This window comes from Sitophilus oryzae, unplaced genomic scaffold (genome assembly GCF_002938485.1).
Source record: "Sitophilus oryzae breed Bouriz unplaced genomic scaffold, Soryzae_2.0 scaffold_1122_pilon_pilon, whole genome shotgun sequence".
NCBI lineage: Eukaryota > Metazoa > Arthropoda > Insecta > Coleoptera > Curculionidae > Sitophilus > Sitophilus oryzae.
In genome coordinates this window covers 4,738-31,228 of record NW_022145752.1, presented here as the reverse complement: position 1 = coordinate 31,228, position 26,491 = coordinate 4,738, and the positions used below count along the sequence as shown (strand labels likewise).

Genomic DNA, 26,491 nt, shown 5'->3' with positions numbered 1-26,491 from the left:
GTAGGATTCTCTTTGTTACTGATGTTTCAGCTCTGGTTTCCGCACCATATGTCATCACTGGTCGTATGCAGGGTTTGTATATTCTTGACTTACATTCTGTACTCAAATGTTTGTTTTTCCATATGGGATATTTAAGATGTCCTGATATTGCGGCAGCTTTATTGGCTTGTTTCCTTACTTCTTCTTCCAGGAATCCTGAGCTTGTAATTTTGCATCCGAGGTATTCGAATGACATTATCTGATCAATAGTTTTGTTTTTTATTACCAATTTGCACCGTAGAGGCTCCTTTGTTGAACCAATAATCTTAATAGCTTTTATTCATTTGAAAAACTCGTATTTACAATTTTTGTTTATTTTAATTTACAAAGATTGGATGAAACTTGTTTCCATGGCTAACTAAGTGAACTTAGTCAAGAAAGATAAGAATTGGCTATAACTCAGTAATTTTGTGAAAGAAACATATTATAGTTTATATCGCTGAAAAGCTTAAAAAATGACGCTATTTATGACGTCATGGCCAACTATGGTTTCCATTTAAAAAAACATATGTTTGTGTCATATGTCAAAAATGACAGGCTTTAGAAAAAATCGGAGAGCACAACCTCATTAGGGATGTGATTATCTACAACTTTTATTTGAAAACTTTTTGTCTAAAATAAATTATAATGGAATTAGGGACAAGTTTTAAAATAGTCAAAATTTGTTTTTTTCGAAATATCTAGTAAGCCATGAACTTTTTTGAAAATCTGAAAGGTGCATATTTATAACCCCACAAAACTGATGAGATACCCATAGAGAACATCCTAGGAAACTCACCCTGTATATCGTACTATTTTCAGAAATGTTTTGCGAAATGTTTCACGAAATATTTCTGGAAATATTTAGGTGATTATGTATCGGCTGTTTATGATAATGTGCACAGACCGTTATTGTCAATGATTTATATTGGAAAACGTAGCCTTTGATGTTTTTCCAAAAACTATTTTGATTAATATACCATTTATTTAAAGTAAACAATGTTTTGTTGGTTATTTACAGGTCTCAGAAACTTGGATTCGCTCGGATTGGCCCACAACAAACTGCGTACGGTCCCTTCCAGGGTTTTCTCGCATCTCACCCTTCTCAATTCTTTGGAACTGGACGGCAACAACATCGACACCATCGATAAGGACGCCTTTGCCGGTTTGGAAGGTAAAATATAATACTAGGGGCTGGCAAATGTTAGTTTTGGTCGAGATTTCCGTATGTAAGAAGAGTACAATGCGTTTATATAAACGTACTGTACAAAGAGGGAACAGTAAAAACGTTGCCAAACGTATGAAATAAACCGAGAAACTGTGCACATCGCTAAGAGACGTAGAAGGGGATATTGCAGATTCGTCGCGATTGACCCAATCAGTACTTAAAATTCTAGAGAAGATTGTATATCATGCGTTCAGCTTCACGATTTAATTACGTCTCGTGATACTTTATTTATTATTAATTAACGAGTCGCAATTTTCGTTTTCTCGTTATAAAAAAATGGACGCCCTAATGATAACCTTATAATTCCATTTCAGATGCTCAGAAACATATCTAATGATTTTATCTAGCTATCTTTTCCAAAAAAAGTTTTAAAAATAAGCGGTTTGCGATCGTGATTATACCTTACTTGAAAAGGAAAGGCGTACGGAGAAATGTGGCAACGCAGCAACAGCACACCGTCGCATTTCTCTCACTCCGACTTAATAAATAAATAAATGCCTTTATTGTCAAAAATTTTTACTATTTATAGACAAAGGTAAAGTAAACATACAAACAAACAAACAAAAGAGAATACAAAACAAGTATACAAATTACATTGTCAGTCTTATTGTTTAAAATAAATATTTATAAATGTTTACAATGTTAAAGAATAAAAAAATAAAAATATGATTCAAAAATATTTAGTAAGTTTATAGTAAATATAGTAATAGCAAATATGAGACCAGTGTTTACAAGATCAAATTCGATTATCAAAATATAAGTCATTTACGCGTAGAAAGCCTTATCTAGTAAATAAGATTTCAATGCTTTGCGAATTCTCACCCTTTGCGAATTCTCACTCAAATGGCAGGTGATTGTGCATTTTTTTTCGAGTTGTATAATATTGAACGTTTAACTAACTCTGAGCGTGGGATAGGTAGATAAAGATCTTGCTCCGCGTTCCTGAGTGGATAAGTGTGAGATGGCCTTTCTTGAGAAGCTTATACATGCTTACGTATTAGGCAAACGGGTACAAATATAAATAAGAAAGGAAGAGTTAATATTTTTAATTTTTTAAAAAAGTCCTGGCAATGAGTTCTGCTGTTTAGTACCAGTGAATATCGAACAGCTCTCTTCTGAAGCTTGAAAATGCAGTCAAATTGAGTCGCACAACACGTACCTCAGAATGGAAGAGCATATGTGAGGTGCAACTGAAAAAGTGCATAATAAGCAGTTCTAAGTATAAAAGACTGCAGCGAGTTTTTATACGACAACGCTTTAGTTTTAGAAATTTTGAGACTCAGGAGGTTCGAATCGCACCAAGATTTAATGGTGATTAAGTCATTTGATACAATCCTATGAAGTACCGTGACGTCCTTGTTGCTCCAAGTGAAGCTAGTGTCGTCCGCAAAAAGACATATTTTACCACTGATGTTTATGTTAGCAATGTCATTAATAAAAAGAAACAAAATATGGCCTAGTACTAAGCCTTGAGGTACTCCACATTCAAAGTGGTATCCACCCTCACAAGTTGACTTCTGTTGCTCAGATATGACTTAAACCATTCGAGAGATGTTCCCCTGAACCTATAGTGTTCTCATAACAGTTTATTAATTAGGATCTTATGATTTACACAGTCGAACGCCTTAGAAAAATCACAGGAAACATTGTTGCTGCAGATAGATGGTTATTTAGGCTGGAGTAAACTTTATTAAGGAGGGAAAACATAGCGTCATTTGTGGACTTGTTGCTTAGAAATCCAAATTGATTTCAGTAAGTATTCTGTACTTAAACAGAGAAGATATCAGCCTTCTTTTAACCAACCTCTTTATGATCTTAGATAGCGTTGGAAGGAGTGCAATTGGGCGATAGTTAGAAGCTTGATCTTTGTCTCCTCCTTTATGCAGAGAAATGATTATTGCCGTCTTAAGACATTTTGGAAAAATATTAATGTGGAATGACATATTTATTAAAGTAGTTAGGTGATTCAGAGTGCTTTCTGGCAGATTCGAAAAGATCCCTATGCAATTTATTTCCACACATGTAAATACCGACTCAAAAGTAAGAGTTGCCAGCACTGTATACTAGTAACAAACATTACAAGATATTATTAATTTTCATGTAGCATTCTCTATTCAGCTCACCTAGCTCTCATTGAAAATTAATACCTGCATGCACGCTATTTGATTTCAAACGAGCCGGCAACTCTAAGAGCGCATTTACGAGCTCAGCAATAATTAATTTATCGAAGGTTTTGTGCCAGATGGTTAGATTAAGTCCTGGAAGATTTGAAACTAAATAGGAAACCAGGGAACGGACTCAATTTTCTTAATGTTATTTTAGATTAACTCGAGATTTGATGTCTTTCGTAAATTCTATTTCTTTTTTCACATTAACAGATATGTTTTCGTGATATTTAGTATTGTGTTGTTGTTCGATGCAACCAACAGAAAATGTGAAGGAATCTTGTATTGAGTGGTTTTCAAAAGTGAAATTTTCTATGTTTGTATGTGATATCCCAAGTAGCATTTTCACGACTTGCGACCAGATGTTTACTAAACACAACGTTGGATTAGTTACAAAAAAAAGTTAGCTCCGTACCTTGGGTATTAAAATAAATGTAAACGTTGTTGTAACGTTGTGCCAACGTTAAACTAGTACTACAACAAAGTAAAAGCTTCTGCGACGTCGAATAAACGTTGTCTTGTAACCTTTTTTGCTTAAGTGATCTTTAGGTGATTTGGACAACGTAGTTACAATGTTGAGCAATAAAGAGTTTTCCGACGTCACTTTCAGGACCTATTCCAACGTTATGCAAACGTCGTCTGTTTTACTAATTCCAACGTTGTTCAGATTGCCTTATTCTTACGTTGGTAGGACGTCGAGCCACCAAATCTTAAATTTTCACTTCAGTGTTCTGTTCAGTCAGACAGTTCAGTGCTGTTTTTGTTTTAATAAAAAAAACTTAATTAAAATGGGACATAAGAAAGGTACATATAAAACTAAATTTAAATATACATCGACATATTACCGATACTTTATCCACTCCCTCGTTTATTTAGAATATAGAGGGCGGCACAATGGATTAAGATGACTAAATTAGGCAATCTTGCGACTAGTATACTACCTGTTAAGACTGAACTGCGACTTTATTAGTCCAGTATGCGACTACTCGAACTACTCCATCTTAATCTCCAAAACAACAAAGTGAAAGCCGCCATGTTGTTGAATAAGAAAATGTTTCGTTCCTAAAATAGCAATTCCTGCTTTTTGAATACGTTAGCTTGAAATATTTCACCCTAAACAACGCGCGGAAACAATTTTTTCGACTGGGAATAAATTATTCTCATTTTACTAAAAAAAAATTCAAGAAATTTTTTAAAACTTCTTTAATTTTAAGGCCCATTAGTATTTTTCAAAGTAGAAACAATACATTTATCAATAAAGTCGTTTGCGTTTAACTTTTTTGCCTTGGGTAACGAGTTACAGAGTCGGTTAAAGTGTTTCAATAATTTTGATCTTCAAACATGCTCCACACTTAAATACTTTTGTTTTGTTTTCCTTTACTGCCATCTGGCATATGTCTCTAACTAAATCATAAAATTAATATTTTATTAATTTATATTTTTACTATAATTATCCCAATGTTCTTGAATAGTTGTATTTAGATTATTTAAATAGCTCTTTATGTAACAAGTTGCGAAATGAATGTATTTTCACTCTACTACTATATATTCCATGGGTATAGGGTATAGGGATAAATGAGTTCCAAATTACAAGAAAATGCATTTTCTGCGGAAACTTGAAGAGATAGGTAAAAAATGGTATGATACAATTTGATAGACAATTAAATTGTGCATCTGATTCTCATAAAATATACAGGATCTTCCATTTAAATTAAACAAGTTATTGCCGTTTAAAGCTAATAATTATTTAAATAAATATTTAGACACTCTGTATAAGGTAGTAAAATTTTTATAATTGCAACACAATAACTGGTCAATAAATAAACTTCAGTAAATATTTAGTATTAAAAACTTTGATACCCTCGGAGAAATGAAGCCTTAAAATTTATACTGCAATTTCACAAAATTGAAAATATTTCAAAAACGGTAAGGTTTAAGTATAATAAACCTTAATCAAATTTACCTTTATTTTAATCGTAGAAACTAAAAATGCAATAATATACAGGATGTTCCATTTAAAAAAATACAACTTTGATATTTTTTATTTATTTGGGACAGTCTGTATCTTGTAAAAATATTTTTAAATTGTAGCTCTAATAGTCCTCCAACGACCTCAAAACTTACAATTTGTAAAAATCTAATCGTTTAGCTACAATATTACGTGTCGTATGTGGTGAACAACCCTGTATATCATTACTCTTTCATTGGCTTCTTTGTATATATTGGCAAGAGTTTCTATATAACGCCTGTCTTTTCCTTGTTTTCTTAGTGCTTTAATTATTCTATATAAAACATTATTGACAACAAACCAATTTCAACAACACAAACCTATCAATCTATCCACACACCCATAACAATCATTCTTTAGTTCATACAAAAACCACCCTAGTTCATAAAAGAAACACGACCTTTTGACAGCATGGTAAATTATTACTCTAACCTATCCTGGAAAGGCTTTTCGTAACCCTACACTTTCCTTCCTTAAAGCCTGAGGATGAAAGAATCGATTGATCCTCAAAACGTTTTTATGGTCCTCCTAAACGAGGTGGGGGTGGACAAAGGAGGTTTCAGAATTTATTGAAAATAGCTGAGTCCTCGATTCTTTGTCGATAAATTATAAAAAGGTTGGAAAATTGAAAAATAAAGTTAATTGAAAATGGAGAATGATTGAGGTTTGGGAAAGTTGAAAATATAATTTTATGTTTGGATATGAAGTGAAGAAATATTATTATATTTTTTATTTTTTCAGATAAAAAAACGAGATTTTGCATGTTAGTATACTAGAGGTGGAACAGGAAATGACTGAAAGTAATTATTGAATGCGTCAACCAATCCCGATTTATGTCATATACTAATTAACCAAATTTCGTTCCGTTATCTAAAAAAATAAAAAAGTTATAGGGGTGAGCCAGTTTGGAAAAACATCCGGTATTTAACTCAACTTTCTCAGATTTCCCAAACAAAAACAAGCAAATAAAATATGTTTTCTCCTTTTTTATAGTTTCTATATTCGAAACAATACACTTTGTTGTCTTTCGATCATATTTTCCCGAACAAAAACTCTTTACAATTCGAAGGTCGGTTGAACTTGAAAGAATATCAAAGAAAACTGTATTTGCAAACTGTATATGTATATATTCCACATGTTTTCGATAATATCCAACTTTACCTTTGAGAAAACTATAAAAGAACAATTCTCGGAATGCTCGGTAACATTAAAAACAGCGTTGTATGCTTTATGGTGTTTAAAAATAAAAATGTTTTAGTTTTAATGTTAAAGGTTGCCTAGATAGGATCTATATTACTCTAAAATGGCAAAGAAATGATTTAATAATATGTTTCTAAGAAGTTAAGTTAAACTTAGACATTATACTTGCCAGATTTACGTTGTTTGTAATATTATGTTTTTTTTAATAAAAATAGAGACTTTTTATATTTAATTTTATTCCATATAAATCATCACATAGATAAAAAAGAATTATATTTTTACGTACAATACTATATTTCCAAATGTGCTTTTCAAACAACCATTTCTTTGCTACAAAAAGAAACTTAATAAAAAAACGGAGGAAATAATAAAAGTTCCTTTATACACACTTAGTAGAATCGATGGTTGTTTTCCAGGAACTTCCTCGGTAATTTCATAGCGGTTAGATGTGACCATTGTTAAAGTTAATGGATTGTAAGGTCTAGGGAATGCCAGCGAACAACAATGGCGCGCACTACAAAGGGACCTAATAAAGGGTTAAGGTACCAGATGTGTTAGAAAAATAACTTGGAAAATGGGCTGACTGGGAACAAGCTTAGTTAGGAATTGTTTCGAAATAATATAACTATATTGAATCTTAAAATTATTAATAACATTTCTATACCTGCTTTAGTTATCATTTATACTGCAGTTTTAGGAAATTGTAGAGAGAAACAAGCCCTATAACATAGGATACAACATTTTAATGAACAGTGCTTTCCATAAAATCAATAAAATGAAAAATATACGAAAAAATATACATGTACTGACTTCTTTTGAAAATCGACAACTATGAAACTATGATCCCTTCCCCGACACAAACGGTACATTGTGAGACAGGAAATTGTAGAGAGAAACAAGCCCTATAACATAGGATACAACATTTTAATAAACAGTGTTTTTCGTAAAATCAATAAAATAAAAAAATATACGAAATAATATACATGTACTGATTTCTTTCGAAAATCGACAAATATGAAACTATGATCCCTTCCCTGACACAAACGGTACATTGTGAGACAGGAAATTTTAGAGAGAAACAAACCCTATAACAAAGGATACAACATTTTAATTAACAGTGCTTTCCATAAAATCAATAAAATGCAAAATATACGAAATAATATAATTTTTTTTGGTTAGGTTGTCCTTTACTTTTTGTTATATAAATAATAATTGTTAGCTGTGTTTTAAATTTAATTATTTATGTTTTTCTTTCAGAAAATCTTCAGTATCTTAGACTGGGAGATAACAACATTCACACCATCCCAACGGAGGCATTGAAACGGCTGCACAGGCTACGTCACCTGGATCTGAGAGCCAATAACATTTCCTTTATCGCAGAAGACGCTTTTGCTGGCTTTGGAGACTCCATCACATTCCTCAATCTCCAGAAAAACGAGTAAGTAAAGACTATGCTTATTTAAACAGAACCAGGGGCCAAATGTGTTGAAATATTGGAGGTTAACGTGTTAATGCTTTAGTAAAATAATAACAATAATAATTGAAAAACTTTTAAAATTACCAGTTTCATAATCTTTGACTTTATGATACGCAGTTATTTTTAAAGTGCGTTTTGTTGCGCTGGTAGTGCGGATAATTTGTTTTTATTTCGGAAAGTTGTCTTCTTTACTGTTGAATTGCTTAAATGTCATCCTAAAATACTTATATTTAGTCATTTTAAAAGATAATAGCACTATAAACAAACTTATAAATAATAATAATAAATAAAAAGCTTTCGAAAAGGAACCTGCCTTTGAGTTAACATTGTCGAAGCTTAAAAGTAACATTTACATCGTTGCTGTAAATAGAAAGCTGTTTAAAATTTCAGTGAATCGATTAGACTTCAACAACTCCAGTATATGTGTATGGCTTAGTCAATAATATTAAAGTTAAAGCTGCATTTTTATTTATGATATTTAAATGACAAGTAATTTGAAATATCAAGAACTTCTTTATTATGATTAAAGAGTCTGGAATACGTGTCACTTTTAAAGGTTGATTTAATTTTGCATGTGACCTAATGATATTTTAATTTTCCTTTGTATATTTTTTTATGCTTTATCGTAACTCACAACTTTGCATACTTGTTTTTAGTTCGAAAATGCGGATTTATAATAATATGATATAAAAATATATACCTCTACAGCGATTCATCTCTTTAAAAAAGTCCTTCAGACACTTTTAAATTCAGATTGTAAATTACAGGGTGAGTCAACGATAGAGTAAAGTCCATTATCTCATTTGTTTCGAGGTTTACAAAAAAGTTTTAAATACAAAAGTTATAGGGAAGGTTAAGATACACATTTTAAAATTATTATAGAGTATACAGGGTGCTTCAAAAAAGTGTGGCAAATATAACATATGTTTTTTAAATGCAACACCCTATGTTTTATTTTATTTTTAGATTCTGCGTAAAATTCCATAACTTTTTTATATATAATAAAATTATATAAGGATTCTTGCCACTTAACTGCTTATATAGAAATTTAATTCTACGCTGTGTTTGTCATAATGTGGATCAACCTGCTCTCACTACCGGTTTCGGAGCCCTACTCCATCATCAGGTGAGCTTGGGCAGATCCACAAAATGACAACCACAGCGCAGAGATAGTTAATTCCGACTTGTCGGAAAGCGTCGGTTAGATATTAAGTCACATATACACATTATCACATTATCTGCCCAAGCTCACCTGATGATGGAGTAGGGCTCCGAAACCGGTAGTGAGAGCAGGTTGATCCACATTATGACAAACACAGCTATGTAAAGATATTTTAGTTAGATGCTACAGGGTGTTCAAAATATATTTATGAATTTCAACTACTTAAAATTAAAAAATCTCAAATTTTTTAAATGGGACACCCTATATATTATCATTTTTTCTGATAGATTTTACATTATTCTTCAACTTTTATTAAGTATGTCATATACCTATTTTTAATAGTTTGCGATTTATTCCAATTTTTTCTATTTTTACCCATATTTTTAATACAATTACGCTAGAAAATCATAGTTGCCATGACAAAACAAACTATTTATTACTTATCTTTAACAAGTAGCTTCATAATTAGTTACAATTGTTAGTATTAGTTAAAATTAATTAACTTCACTCAAATAAACTAAAATCGCAGTCGTGAATTTCTTGGTGTATTTCTATATTATGAAAACTGACACTTGGGGGGGATTTTCCGTCGGGACGAATAGCGACAGATTACGAATATTACTTAATTGTTGAAGACTATTGATATAGTGACTGAGTATAATGTTTGACTGATTATAATTCATTTCGTAAAGCCCATATTACTACTGCCGCCAAATTATCTCATTACACACTGAAGATGTTTTCTAGATAATCTACATCTATTCTTATAGTTAGCAAAAAAAGTTACTTAGCAAAGTACTATATAATATATAGTACTGAACCAAAAAATATGGTTTTCTTGGCTTGTTCGTGTATATCAGTCACATTGAGTAATTCATTTCAGGAAAATATGTAACTATTACCTCTACCATTACCACCATACGACAAAATTCAAATTTTGTTCTTAACTTAACAGACATGAAATTTTGATAATTATTATTTTTTGTAATGGCATTTATAATGTTATAGCGTAACTGTATTAAAAATATGGGTAAAAATAGAAAAAAATTGGAATAAATCGCAAACTATTAAAAATAGGTATATGACATACTTAATAAAAGTTGAAGAGTTTTGTAAAATCTATTAGAAAAAATTTAAATATATAGGGTGTACCATTTAAAAAATTTTAAATTTCTTAATTGTAAGTAGCTGAAATTCATAAATATATTTTGAACACCCTGTACAGCATTGGGCCTTTAACTAGTTCTGAGCTCGGGGTTGGCAGATAAAGATCGTGCATTCCTAAGTGGATAGTTTTGAGATGGCCTTTCGGGAATAACAGGTATGTGCTTGCGGATTAAGCAAACGGATTCAAAAATGAGTAAAGAAGGAAGAGTTAGTATTTTGAAATTTCTAAAGAAATTCTGGCAGTGAGTTCTACTGTTCAGTCCCAATAAATATCGAAGTGCTCTCTTATGAAGTTTGAAAATACGATCAAAAATTTTGTTGTGCAGCAAGTACCCCAGAATGGAAGGGAAAAAAGTCACTATAAATACGGAATTGCATAGTTTTAAAGATACTGGATGTTAAACTTTATTGTAAAATTATATTGATGAATGACATGAAAAAAACACTCTAAAAACACTGTATTAAAGAATAGATGTTAATACAGAACAATCTTTGTCGGCGTTATCCATTTTTCTTTTAAAAAAGTATAGAATCTGAATTATTTCGATGGTAACTATAACGCTAAAATTGAAATCCAAACTATCTTATAGCATTTTCACATATCCATATTATACATATCGCATTCAATGTCGTAAAAAGTAACACCCAATATTATTACAATGTATGATAGCGTAAAATTGTACGGCGTATTATTTCCACAGGGAAAAATCGTATATCTTTCAGATATTATTATTCTACATCTTCTATAGCAGGCCATAAAAGGGACATATAAAATTTAAGCATTTCCAGTTATACGACTGAAAACAGATATTCAAAAAAACAAGCAACTAAACAACCAGTTCAAAGATTGTACCACTTTTATGGTATTATTTTTAAATTTATCTACAGTATATATATCCGGATTTGTTTTTATATGAGAAAATATGGTTGAATTTTTTCCTAAAAAATCCAAAGGCCTAAAAATCAAAGAAGTATTTCTATGGTAATATAATTTTGATTTCATTCTTTGGTAGATGGTTATTTATTATTAATTTTGATTAACGTCATATTTTTTGCTGTTGTTAAAGTATCACATTTCCGATAACTATTATCACCCTTTCATTAGCATTGAATTAAATAAATATTGTGCTTTTTAACATTTTAAAACATCAAAAAACATGATGTTACTTAAAATTCTCACTAGTAATACCACTAGAGGTCAAATTATTTCCGGAAATTTTTTCGAGCTCATGAATATTTTGAAAATTATCCCCAGTCGAATAGGAGGGATAATTTTCTAAAAATATTCCTGAGCGAGAAAAAATGTCCAGATTTAATTTGACCTCGTATGGTATTCGGTAAGAAAATTTCACACCGAATTATGTTTGAAAATCAAATAATTAAAATGTATTTTTCGATTTTTGGTCGAAATCAGAGAATAGGTACATTAAAGAAATGCTAACTTCATGTTAAAAAATGGAAACAGACGCCACCTGGTGTCGCCTGGCAGTACTAGCTAAATTGAGGGGAATTGGAGGGGCGGGCCTTAAAAGAGGGGAAATTTTTAAAAAAATATTTTTATAAGTATCACTGGCTTACTGTTTAAAGTTAATAAACATATTTTTTATTACTTTAATATAATTCCAATGTATTAAAAAATATGTCTATTAACTTTACACAACAAATCAATGATATTATTAAAGGCTTATTATTTTCAGAGAAAATTCATAGTAAATAAATTACATTAGTAAACAATATCATTTATTTTTAGAGCTGCGATTTTATATTACAATAATATTGAAATATATATATTTTTTTTTAACAATGAAAAAAGAATATCCCGAACCTGAAAAAGAAAGATGATCAATTAATGACTTAAATTAGTTCAAAATACATTTTGCAAATAACTAGTGAATTGGAAAGATAAACATACTATTAAAAGACATTTAGTAGTATATTATCATCTATTTACTGATAATACATAAGTATATAATAGGTAAATAACATGCATAAGGCACTATGATACAACTACCTGTATCATGATAACACACTAATATTACAAAAAAAATATATGCTAATTTAAATTCGCTTTAATGATCTAATACTGAAACACTATCTAGCCTCAATGCATGTCATTCAAAAGGCAAAAAAAAACTGTTATACCAAATAAATATATTTTAAATAAAACATAAACCAAGCCAATGTGCATAAACAACCAAAAATTTTATATATCGCACATCCTGTTCAAAAGTTTACTAACTCAAAATAGAGGAATATAGAGAACATTGTCAGGAGCAGTAAAGAAAATTTAAGTTAAGACAATATGCTCCTTTTTGCATATTAATGGCCAAATAATATAATGTTGATTTAATAAATTTTACTGGCATCCTTCTGAGGTATAAATCAGATTAAAAAGGACATTGTTTTTGTAATAATTGTTTGTTTTGTAAACATTTTTTAGAAGACAATACAGTTTTGAACGGGCTGTGATTTAAACAAGGATCTTACTATTATTTGAGGTTAGAAAGTATTTAAATAATATAAACATAATCAAAATAATTTTTTCATCATAAATTATAGAGGTATTTACGTGTTTTGATATTATTATCAGGAAATAATACGTTTAGTTGGGAACAGGTACGATGCCAGGGAAGTTCTATCGGCGGGTCTTTGCAAAAAGTTGAAATCTAAAAATACAAAAATACGTTTACATCTTAGTTGTATTTACGAATAAAGTATTTTGTGTTGTAATTTTTGACTTTACCAGTTAACTGAATAATCGCATTAAATACATCAAATGGTAATTTAATATTATAAAAAAGCAAAATTGTTTTAAATCACTTGCCCAGGACAGCCCGGCCAGCTTCTTTGTTGGCAAAATGGCCGCGGTATCATGATTTAAGCAATGTGAGTGACAAAGAAAGCCAATGCCTGGCAGATGTTGCTTTCTTTGTCGTTGGTCCTGGCACGTTTAAATTTGACTGTTGCCTGTTTTCCCATACAAGTGACACCCCCGTGGTCGAAATGATTATTTAGTTACTATGACAACTAAGTGACACTCAAACCCTAAAAACTATTTCAGTTTTGAAGCTGTCAAGCGGCACGGCTTAAAAAAAATGTTTCGCTTCGGTCATGAAAGCAAAGAAAATATTCGCCACGAGATTAAGCAGTTGACACCCGCAAATACTAGGAAATCGAAGTCAAGCAGTTTACAAACTTTCATCTCAGATTTGTAATTGAAATGTATCAAAAATATCATGTAAACAAATAAAAACCAGACTCTCAAAAAGATATTCTGTCATTATAAACGTCAAAAAATTTCCACTATAATTCGCTGTCGGGCCACAAAATATACACCATACAGAAGCGACAAAGAGATTTGCTTCAAAATTTTTAGGAGGGGGTAATGCTGGTTAATTGTCAAAGGTGACGTCAAAGAATTATACACCAAAAAAAATTCACGACCGCAGGTATAATTATTTTAGATATTATGCATAAAAGACTAAAAATATATTTCATAATTATTTATTTATTTTTAATTCTAAATAAAAATACTGATTTAAATCCCTCTAGTTTTTTAAAAATTAAATAAACCTGCCTTTCATCATTTTCTATTAAAATCTAACAATTTTTCTTTCAGTGTGAAATGCTGTTCAAGGCGCACGGATGTCAAACGTGACGTCACGCAATTAGTTCCCATTTGACCAATGCTATTCAAAGCTCTTTGTCGCTTCTGTATGGTGTATATTCTGTGGTCGGGTGCCCACAAGGAAAAAATTTTCATTAAAATTTATCCGTTGCCATGGTGATTTGTCAAAAAAACACGTTTTGATTGGTTAAAAATTACAGGTGTGGAATTTTCTCAATAACAATCTATCAAAGAACGAAAACTAAATTATAGTACCATAGAAACGCGTTTTGACTTTTTGGAAAAAATTTAACAATATTTACATCTTTTGTTTAATTTTCACTTATAATAATAAAAATAAAAACACAAGAGCTTAAAGCGTAAATTTTTTCACATAGTTTCACATGAGCTGGCAGGGAGAGGAGGGGAAGGACATTCTGCTTGTATCCAATACTTCAAAGATGAAACTGATAATTTCGGAAACCCAAAAGGTCGGATAGAATATAATCCAATTTTCTCTAAAACCACACAAGATGGTTCTAAAAACTGTCGGATAGTAAATGGTTGATTAGAAATTTCCGAAAATCACAAATGTGTCCGAGTTCGTTTGTTTAGAAAAGTTGATGAAAAAAGAGGAAATCTTATTCAAACGCCGACAGACTGAGATAACACCAAACCCATACTGAAAACCCAATTCGAAAGGGATGGTACAAGAATAGCCCAGTTAGTAAGAACATTGTATCTTCATGGTTTAAATCAGCAGCTTCAGATATAGGAATTGACACTAAAAGTTAAAATAACCAATCATTCTGCAAGAGCAACAGCTGTTTCAAATTTGGCCAAAAGAAAGGAGTTGGTGAACAACAGCTCATTAAAATTACTGGACATAGTAATAGTCAGTCGATCAAACCTTACTTACAGTTGGACGCTGAACATCATCAACAGATGATTGAATCCATGAGGAGCATTTCATCAAGTACTAGCCAGTTCAATCATGATCAGAGCACAATGCAAAATAAAACAGAAAATACCTTTTGCAGATTCAAAACCACCAATTCAAGCCAGCCTACAAACATTTACAATAATTGTGTTTTAATATTAATAAAACCTATAATTACTAAATGTGTTTCGTTATTATTTTGCATATATTAGTCGATATCACATTAAAGATTTGGCATTGAAGATAATTCAACATGAAATAAATTCTAAAAAAATCATATAGATATATCCATCATATTTCGTTAAATAGAAAATACCAGCTTTAGTTAAATAAAGGCGGCAGAACTATATTTTTTAGAACATAGCAATTTCGAAGAAATTCATATGTAGGTATATCTAACATATTCCTTAAATAAAAAATATTACCAACCTTAGTTACATCAAATGCTAAAACTCAAATCGGTAATATTTCAATATATAGACATTGTAGTTCATTCACATTATGATTGTAGATCTTATGTTTACCTTTTCAACTGTCAAAAAATTTCCACTAAAATTTCGTGGCGCCTCGAAAAAATTTCCGGAAATCTTTTCAGTTGCCATGGTAACTAGTCAACATTAAAGCATGTTATTGGTTGAAAAGTAGAGGTGTGAAATTTTCATTAAAATTTATCCGTTGCCATGGTGATTTGTCAAAAAAAGACGTTTTGATTGGTTAAAAATTACAGGTGTGGAATTTTCTCAATAACAATCTATCACAGAACGAAAACTAAATTATAGTACCATAGAAACGCGTTTTGACTTTTTGGAAAAATTTAACAATATTTACATCTTTTGTTTAATTTTCTCTAAAACAGCAAAGTTCTTTATAAAGAATGCATTTTTCTAAAAATGTCAATAATAAAAAAGTTTTTCATCTTGTAAAGATATTCCGGGGACAGACTGTATACGATTTATCATAAATAAAATCTGTGTCTTTATAAGAAGCGTTTTTAAAAAATAAAGTTTGCCTATTTTTGTCACAATGTTCCTATAAACGAATATACCGCATTATAAAAAATAGCAAGACCATAGACTGCAGTGTTGTTAAAGTGCATTTAACAACGCTGCAGTAGTTGCATAAAGGTTGTAACACGATGCCTTACATTTACGAGCAATATTCGAACAAGAAGGTCGAAATATAGAGTAGGAAAAGAGAATAAATTCTGAAAAAAAGCATATTCTGTGTGTTTTTTTATATTAGAATATGTTTTAAAGAAGAATAAAAAATAGTAGCATATTAAGGTGCGTATTCATTATCCGAACGAACGAACGAACGAACGAATGAAAGTGCGGTATATTTAGACGGGGACCGAACGCATGCGGCCGTTCGTTCGGTCGTGCGCTCGACCATCCGCTTCGAGTCGGTACATCACAGGCGCGTCTTCGCCTGCGTGCGCTTTCAGATTTAAGGTGCGTATTCATTATCCGAACGAACGAACGAACAGATGAATGAATGAGATAAGTGCGGTATATTTAGACGGGGACCGAACGCATGCGGCCGTTCGTTCGGTCGTGCGCTGCGACCATCCGCTTCGAGTCGGTACATCACAGGCGTTCGCCTGCGTGCGCTTTCCAGATTTAAGGTGCGTATTCATTATCCCGAACGAACGAACGAACGAATGAAAGTGCGGTATATTTAGACGGGGACCGAACGCATGCGGCCGTTCGTTCGGTCGTGCCTCGACTCATCCGCTTCGAGTCGGTACATCACAGGCGTTCGCCTGCGTGCGCTTTCAGATTTAAGGTGCGTATTCATTATCCGAACGAACGAACGAACGAATGAATGAAAGTGCGGTATATTTGGAGCAGGGGACCGAACGCATGCGGCCGTTCGTTCGGTCGTGCGCTCGACCATCCGCTTCTCGAGTCGGTACATCACAGGCGTTCGCATGCGTGCGCTTTCAGATTTAGCGTGCGTATTCATTATCCGAACGAACGAACGAACTAGAATGAAAGTGCGGTATATTTAGACGGGGACCGAACGCATGCGGCCGTTCCTTCGGTCGCGCTCGACCATCCGCTTCCGAGTCGGTACATCACAGGCGTTCGCCTGCGTGCGCTTTCAGATTTAAGGTGCGTATTCATTATCCGAACGAACGAACGAACGAATGAAGAGAGGTATATTTAGACGGGGACCGAACGCATGCGGCCGTTCGTTCGGTCGTGCGCTCGACCATCCGCTTCAGTCGGTACATCAAAAGGCGTTTAGACGTCATGGTACAAAGAATACAAGGTATGATCGATAGCGGCTCCCAATTTCGTTCAGTTCGCGCATACCACCTGTGACGTCACTAGGAAAATAATGAATAAATAAAAAAATAAAGAAAGTTGACAGGAGATCTGCATTTTTTGAGGTTATGGTTGGGTATTGTTTTATTTTAAGACTTTTTTCAGTTCGTTTTAATTTAATAGTTACTAAAACCAGCAGTTCCAAAAATATATTTAAAAAATAATAATTATCTATTAACATGGATTGGACGATAATAGGTAAAAATACTAAATTTATTTCTCATATTCGGTATAAAATTGTTTATTAGGTTTTTAGTTTGCGATGTTTATGGTAAATAATTTTCATTTTATTGCCTCTAGAATCATTACATGAGGACAGAGATGAGGATATCTATGGAAAAGTAAATTCACAAGAGGAATTGATACATCATTTAAAAAAATGTTGGGAAGTTTATTGTTTCCCATCGAAAAGTAAGAAAATGCCAATGCAGATGAACGATATTGTAATTGTGATAGAAGTAATTCCAAGGGTGAAGTTTATTATAATTAGTGGAAGTAATACCAAGGGTGAAGTGTAGTGACCTGTGCTTCTTTTATATGTAGATGTTTCTGGTTTTGAGAATAAATCGGTTGGAACCACACCCAAATTTAAAGGAAGTATTGCTTCACGCCAAGAATACTGCCATCAAGGGTTATATAGCTCAAATTTCCTTTAATGGTAGGCAGTTATTCAATGCAAATTAACTTTTTTAAGCGACTGAAATATTAAATAGTTTACAATATGGTATATCACTAAAATATATTACTTTTAAGGTACAATTAGGGCCCGATACATTTCAAAAGTAGAATATTATTTTATATTAAATGAGGTATTGTAATTAACAATCAATTTATATATAATAACGGAGATTAAAAATAACAGAATAAATAGTTCTTTTGCTGTTATACTACAAAAATAAACTATTATAGAATACAACACAGTATTTAAAAAAAAATAAAAAGTGATGTTTCGGCCGAGATTCGAACTCCGGGTTCTCGCTTCCCTAGCCCGACTCATGTGCACTGCTTCATAGTAACTTGCTTAGCGATAATTCAATGACGGTATATAACCAAAAAAAACAGGTTTATAACAATATCTTGACGATTTTTGAACTGGCGCGCGAATGAAGAAATGCGTGCGGTCTTCTCGTGCGGTTCTATCGTGCGGTCCCCGTCCATACCACTAGCGAACATTCGTTCGTTCGTTCGTTCGTTCGTGCGGATAATGAATACGCACCTTTAGTCTACTGGGTTCAGACCAAAAGTAAACACGATTTTGGGACAAAAACAAGACAAACTTGAGACAAATTGTCCCTGACAAAAGTACAACAAGGTCAAAAGTTTAGTTGTTGCGAATGAGTTTTCGTTTTATTAACCATGTGTGATTTCACTGGTCTCCTACTGTTGGCAGCACACGCCATCCACACTGCGCCGACAACTTGTCGCAAAATATACGAACAAAACATAGACACTTTGATCTTTACCGACTCGAGACGGGACACTGAAAAGTCTCCGAATTTTGCAACAAAAATGAGACAAAAATGTCGCAGAAATGTATTGGATTTGTCGCAATTTTGTCGTAAAACATGAATGTTTCTGTTTTGTCGTTGTTTTGTCTGCTTGGACAAGCATTATTATAACCTAAATAATGAATGATACAAGGTTTTAATGATCTCAGATTTGTTGGATTTGTCTCCGCTCCAAAGAGCAGATAATCAGAATATCTAAATTATATTTGACAATAAAAATAAAATAAAATACAACAAACATAAATGGCATTTATCCAGGTTAGCGTACACATTTGATATACCGTGCCGGCAACTGTTACTTTTGGGTCGGCATTTACATGTGTGGAAGTAAATCGCATAGGGATCTTATTAAGTCGGAGTGGGAGAAATGCGACCGACCGACGCGCGATGGTGTGGTCAAAGAGTAGATAAGACAAGAGACGACAGTTCGCGCGGTACCTTTCATGTTTGAGTGGTGGGGAGAGTGACCTCGTCTTGCTTGTCCCTTTAAATTTTCGTAATTTTTCGCTTTGAAATTTAAAATAGACTATTATGTAAAACTTGCCTGTATAGCTTATAAATAGTTACTTTATGGGTAAAGAAATAAATAGAAACGAAAAAAATGAGTTTTCTAAATATTATATAAAATAAATTATAATTAGAAACATGTTGTCGGGGGAATAAAGATAATAAAAAGCAATATTTTTGTATATCGTTTGTAAACAAGATAAAGTGACCAAGTCGATTTGTAGGAAATGTTTTATTTACGTGTATTGTATTTTTTTACATATGGACTTGAACAAGTGCAAAAATCACAATGTGGAGTTTATGTACAAAAAAATAGAGTTGCTCAATTTTTTTGTAAAATATATTACAAGCTTCTAACCATGTCTTCGATCTTAGTTTAATAACTTCTTTAAGTCTTCTTTCTTAGTTTAATAACTTTTCAGGATCCTTTGGAAAAAGTGAAATATTATGTTTGTCGAAGAATAAGACCTATTTTTGCAGTCTTTGTAAGCACACACATTGCCACCATCTCGTCTTTTCCTGCTACTCGTGTCCTGTTCAGTATTCATATTTAACAATATTTACAAATTAGTACGCAACAAAAACGATACTAAAATTAAACCTTAAAAACTGTCAAAACGATAAGATATCGAAAAACTCTGAAAACACAGATTTGTTTATGTTTAAGCTTGATTAGCACAGCTGATTAGCGTCCTAAAATCATAGGTTATATTTTAGATTAGATAAAATACGCCGTTGTCAGATTTTGAGATTTTATCTGTTTATCTTTGAAATCGATCAACTTAGTCATTCTGTTTCTTTGATATTATCAGTACATTGCGAAAAAAGAACCTAAACCAACCTAAACTAAAATTTACATTTCCGTATTAACATACGTTACTTATATCCTTCTTATATTATTAATTTATTTTCAGAAAATCTTGTTTATTTTTCAAAGAAATATACTTGGCAACATACAAAATGGGACTTGATGGGACCTTTAAATTTTAATATATCTGCGTCTCTCTAGCGAAATTCGACTTCTTTGTTCACTGTCGTCTCTTGTCTTATCTACTCTTTGGTGTGGTGTTGCGGCGTTGCCGATACGCCTTTCCCTATCAAGTAAAGTAAAATCACGATCGCAAACCGCTTATTTTTAAAAGACTTTTTTTCAAGAGATAACTAGATAAAATCATTAGGTTTGTAATGTTTCTGAGCATCTGAAATGGAATTATAAGAATATCGTTAGGGTGTCATTTTCTTATAACGAGAAAACGTCAGTATCGCGCTAATTGAAAAATCAACTTTTTAAACATAACAGGCCATAACTCAAGAACCACTTTAGATATTGAAACTTTTTTTTATTTTCAAGATCGGATATTTTACAATATGTTTACATAAGAAAAATTCGATAAGGTTGTTTTTTCCATTCAAAAATTGTAAACAATCCATCCCTTTACTTTTAGAGCATAGCAATTTTCAGCAATCGCGTAATTTTTTTATTGATAGAGATTTTCACATACTGTCTATACAGCAGAAATCTTAACAAAGTTCTTGAAAAAACTACAATTTGTTATTTCTAATAGATTTCGAGATATCGATTTTTGAATTCAGAGCTCTAATAGCGCGACCACTATCGAACACCCTCAATTCCACTTATTTTTACCAAAAATACAAGTGTTTCTAGTTTGCACTTAAAAAAATTCAAGCTATAGGGAAAATTACAACGACTCGTTAATAAATAAACAAATCAAGTATCACGAGACGTAATTGAATCGTGAAGCTGAACGCATGACGTACACCTTTCCCTAGAACTTTAAGTACTGACAAAGATATTGATTGGGTCGACCGGTCAACTGCGACAAATCTGCTATATCCCCTTCCACGCCTCTTAGCGATGTGCACAGTTTTTAATGTAAAATTTCTTTTTTTCAGTATAAGATCGTTGAACGGGATGATTTTTGAAAACTTGAACTCTTTGGAAACCCTGAATTTGCAGAACAACAAACTGATGCATATTCCCGAAGATGTGATGGAACCAATCTTGGATACACTCCGAGTTGTCGACATAATGGGTAAAAATAGTTTTTATAAGTTTTATATACTGGGTGATCCCTTCTACCGTTGAATCTAGATATCAAATTTCTTATTTAAGACTTTCATTCAAAATATGTGTATGTCAGAAGTGCCTGGTCAGAACAGGATCACTGACCGTTATCAAGTATATACTAAACTAATTCCTAAAACTATTGAGCTTTTATACTGCTGCCAGGCATTCACCCGTGAAGTAGTTGAGTGTAGTTGACCATGACTGAGAATACCTGCATTCGTGCGTTTCATCAGTCATTGCCATATCGTAGATATTTCAGTACAAGGATTACTAAAGATGTTAAGATTGCTTACTATAATAACGGCTTCTTTAAATTTACGTTTTTTTAAATAAGGTTCCCTGTGGACAATCCGAGTTTCCGACCACTTTATATTGTGCTCTTTTTAACCAAACATACTTCATTGTTTCATCTTTTTGTACATATTTATATAACTTTAAATAAAACACAAATTACCAACTTTAGTTACACAAAACAACAAAAAGTCAGATGCTGGTACTCCAATTTATCGTTCTCCAACAACTGTATTCAACTAAAGTTAGTAGAAGTATGTTTCATTGCAAAAAAGTTGAAGCAGCATCAATAAAATTCAAATACATATATAACGATAAATAAAACACAAATTACCAACTTTAGTTACACAAAACAACAAAAAGGGAATGAGCCAGCTACGTTGAAACACCGGTTCCTATTAGAACACCGAAGTTATGCCGGGTAAGGCGATACTAGTGGATGGACGGGTGACCGGTTCGAAACTCTGTATCGTGCTGTTGTCCAATAAAGTCCACTGCTCATTCACGCCGGGTCGAGGCCGGATGAGATCGGATATCTCGTGAGTAAGAGTTGATTTAGACGCTTCCCAAGTCTGTAGGCCATTGACCATGATATGTGGCCGAGGACCGCGGTTCGGATTCCGCGTAAACAAAGTAGGCCCCGTTCAGATTAGCGCTGGCAGCAAAAACGAGACGTTAACTGAAATCTTTACTTTACTTTTAAAACAACAAAAAGTCAGCTGCTGGTGGTACGATCTATCATTTTTCAACAAATTTATTTTACTAAAGGTGGTAGAAAAAAGTACTAATATACAGGTATGTCGGAAAACACATCTAATAATAAACTTGCATAGCAACTGATGATATTGACGTTTTTATTATCTTTTAATTAATTTTGACGTTTAAAATTGCCAAATTTTAAGTAGGTAGTGACATTTTCCCCTAAAACATGAATACAATAATTAATAGTAAGATTAACGTAAAAAAAAACAAATTCAAACACTTCTCATAATTATTATAATCGCCGTGGACCATAGACAAACAAATAAAAAGAGACTGACAAATCTCATGGTAAAGAGTGGGACCGCGTTCCCGTATCGCAACTCAGAATAACAATTTTGAAACCAATTAGCAGGACCATGGCAGGACGTACGTCTTTATTGCTATCTTTCTTTATTATGTGTGCTTTATATGAAAGAAAAAGAGATAGGTATAAAACGTATCGTAAGACATTATCGCACATTCTGGCTGGCGGAAAATTTAAATTAACCATTATTAGTAGTATTCTTTCATTCTGAAACTGAAAATTTTCACTTAAACTGATTTAACGTGGTGTAGGGAATAAATCAGCTTAAGTGAAAATTTGCAGTTTCTTTCAGAACGAAAGAATACTACTATTATAAGGCAAATTATAAAAAAGCAAAAATTGTACTGTTTTATAAACATATTTATTTATACATAAAAATAAATAAACTTTTTATAATATAATAACAAAAAATAACTGTGTTTATTCCACCCACCTACCAATTTTAACTGCAGAAGAACTGACTGTTGCAGGAAACGATCGGCCAATTTCTTTAAAGGGCATTAAAAATCTCATTTTCGAAAAAACTGTCTAATTGCAATAACAAAGGGAATATCCAAGCAAAGAAGACTTTACGAGAATCATGATCCTGAACCATTTTCAAGTCCAGTTTTAATCCTAAAACAAAAGTAAAATTGGTATATTAATAAAGTTTCTGGTTACTATAAACCAGCTATAAACTACCTACCCAAAAAATAAAAAAAAATAATTGTATTACATAATTTGTTATATTAAGAGAGGTTCGAAATATTTTTGACATTACTACTTCTACTTTTTTCTTAATAAGATGATAAATATAACTACTTACTTTTATTTTACCGGGTGTCTTTAACATATCTATCAGAGAAAGGGGGCACCAATACATATAGAAAATAGATGATACTGGCTCCTGCAGCAAATAAAATAACAAATAGTATAACCTACAATTATAAGTAACAAAATATAAATACATATATGGAACAAAGGAATTTGTTCCCTATCCATATTCATAACTTAATAAAATGGAGAGTTTAGAAAAAAAGGTAAATCACCAAAAGAAAAATTAACAAACATGACGAATTGTCATGATGTTGTCATCTTGGTTGTCGTGATGACTAAAACGAAAGGCGATTGTTCTAATGTCTATTTAGAAATTACGTTTTATATGGCTGCTTCTTTCTCTCTTGTTATATTAGAATGAGATAGTCGGCACAATAGACGCAATGCGCAGATCAACATAAACAAAACGAAATTTTTCGTTCTGAATTGCGCTACGGGAACGTGGTCCCTCTCTTTGCCATTTAATTTGCCAGTCTCTTTTTATTTGTTTGTCTATGCCGTGGACAAAGTATAGTATTCAACTAGCAATTTATAGCCATTATTCACTCTGGTGACAAACGTCACCCTGCGTGAATAATGGCTAGCATAAATTGCTCGTTCAATAATATACTATTATATGAATATTTCTCATCTTCTTCCTCAGATAATCCACTTCTATGCGACTGCGAGCTGCAGTGGTACAAGAACTGGCTCCGCAACCCCAAGGACAAGGACGATGAGATGATGCAAAAGAAAAGGACAGTGTGCACGATGCAGCACGAGCACAGAGAGTACAGCTTGCAGAGTCTCCCACTGGACAAGATGAAATGCAAAATCAAGTCGTACGAGAATTCAGCGTACAGCGCCGCCACCAGGCAAGCGGGAGTACTAGAAACGTCACTCTTGTTGAGTATATGCGTTCTAATTGGTCAATTGGCGATAGCTAGTTAAAATTTAAAATATAACGGTATATAGAATTAAAATCTAGATGTTTTTATTAGTGGATATATACATTATATATGTAGAAGGGGTTTTGGTATGGTTTTGGCAGGATATGTGTGATTTTAAATCAGGGAAAGGATTATTTTAGATAAAAATAACAAGTAGTGTTGTTCTAGAATCAATTTCCAATTCTAATAAAGGGTTAAAAGGTTAAAATGACAATTATATCTATTCGAAGTTAACTTTAAGTCCTTTCACAAACATTTTAATCTAAAGAATCAAAAATTATTAATATTTTCTAATATTCATTGTTTAGAATATATTTATAACTTTGTATTGCAGTTTTAATACTTAACAAGGGCTTAAAATATCTCACAATCAATTGTCACAGAAATATTAGTTCTTTGCCTGCTATGATGCTTTTTTTATTTTGAAATAGAAATAATATTAAAGTTCTAAACCATAGGAAACAATATAAGTCGTGTTTTAGTTATTAATTTTTTTAAAATCTTTAAAATAAAAAAACGACGTCGTGATGGGCTTTGAAATGAAAATCGACTATAATATATCATGGAACGATCTCTATATGTTATTTATTAAGATCTATAATAAAAAAATTGCGAAAAAATTAATGCTAGATTTAAAAGAATATAAAAGATTTCAGAAAAGAATATCTATTTTCAAAAAAAAAATACTGAATAGGCGTGAAAATGTTTGGTGTGTCTAAAATATTTTTTCCTTTTTTTTTTCATTAAGTCCATTTTTAATCAATGGCATATATAGAGAACGACCCAAGAGAAATGATCAAAAATTGTCGTTTCAAAGGGTACTGTGACGCTGTTTCTTTTCGACCGTATGTTACTGGCATTGCAATAGTTAATTTTTCTTCAAATATTAATATATTAAAGTCCAGAAACGGTTTTAAAATTTTAGAAATAAATAATAAGATAAAATTTTTAATATTGAAATTCAGAAGCTATAGATATTGCTACAGTCAAAATTATTGTTTCTGTCTTACAAAAATCATTGAATATAAATTTTGGTAATCAAAATCATTATTTTAATTGCATAGTTTGTAAGCAACAAGCATACAGAATTTAGATAGGGTTAGTCTACATTTTTGAATTAATGAACTAAAGTCAATATTAAAATATTATTAAATCATATTTTTTCTGAGCATTTTTGCATATTCGAAGGCCTAGCTGTAACGAAAATATATCCTTCAAGCCCATATCGAAACTTCAGTATTTAAAAATCGTTAAAAATCATAATTATTAGCTATAGATCAGAATATTTTCGAAAAATCACACAAAATATATCGTTTAGTTATAGAATTTTTTGCATAATATATCAATAAAAAAATAAAGCGCACTCACTTTTTAGAGCATGTATCGCTTTTTAATAATGTTTCAAATTTTTAGTCAAAAGTGAAATTTTTGTTGTTAACACATTAAAAAATTCATAAAAAACATCAAGCAAGTGATTGTGTCTCTGCAACAAGAATTTCACGAAAAAAACGACTTGAAATATAATTATTCAGCATTTTTAGCATATTATCTTAAGAAACATATTAGAAAAAAAGAAGTCGTGTAGTCATAGTTCTCTATCTTGATGTGTCTAAACTAGTACGTACGATGTTTAAAGAAACTATATTTTACTTTAGTTTGAAACTATGTCGCATCCAAAATTTCTATTTTATTTTTAGTTATAAAAATATATAATAATATAGTATATAATATAAAAATTAAATTGTGAAAGGGTACGATACAGGCCTATATACATATCAAATACTTTTAAATCCAATCATATCATTACATGTGCCAGTTGTTATCTTTTTCCTTAAAAAAAAACACTCTTTAAGGAGGATATTTTTTTTGGAAACAAGACAAACAAGATATGCATGTTTTGTTTTTTTTATATATAAAGTATATATAGGCTAGCGAAAAAAATATATTAAAATGATGAATTTTGTGAGCTTTGAGAATTCATAT

General features: G+C 31.9%; 1 protein-coding gene across 4 annotated transcripts in view; it reads left to right on the top strand.

Annotated features, from left to right (window-relative positions):
* The window catches only part of LOC115886062 (leucine-rich repeats and immunoglobulin-like domains protein 2), a 194,227-nt gene extending 168,365 nt beyond the window's left edge, over positions 1-25,862 (top strand). For all 4 annotated transcript variants that reach the window (XM_030905118.1, XM_030905093.1, XM_030905109.1 and 1 more), the window contains exons 6-9: positions 1,040-1,192; positions 7,877-8,057; positions 21,232-21,371; positions 24,223-25,862. In XM_030905118.1, coding sequence (XP_030760978.1) covers positions 1,040-1,192; positions 7,877-8,057; positions 21,232-21,371; positions 24,223-24,509 — 761 coding nt within the window. In that variant the 3' untranslated portion in view covers positions 24,510-25,862. The remainder of the gene's footprint in view (positions 1-1,039; positions 1,193-7,876; positions 8,058-21,231; positions 21,372-24,222) is intronic.
* The last annotated feature ends 629 nt before the right edge of the window (positions 25,863-26,491 follow it).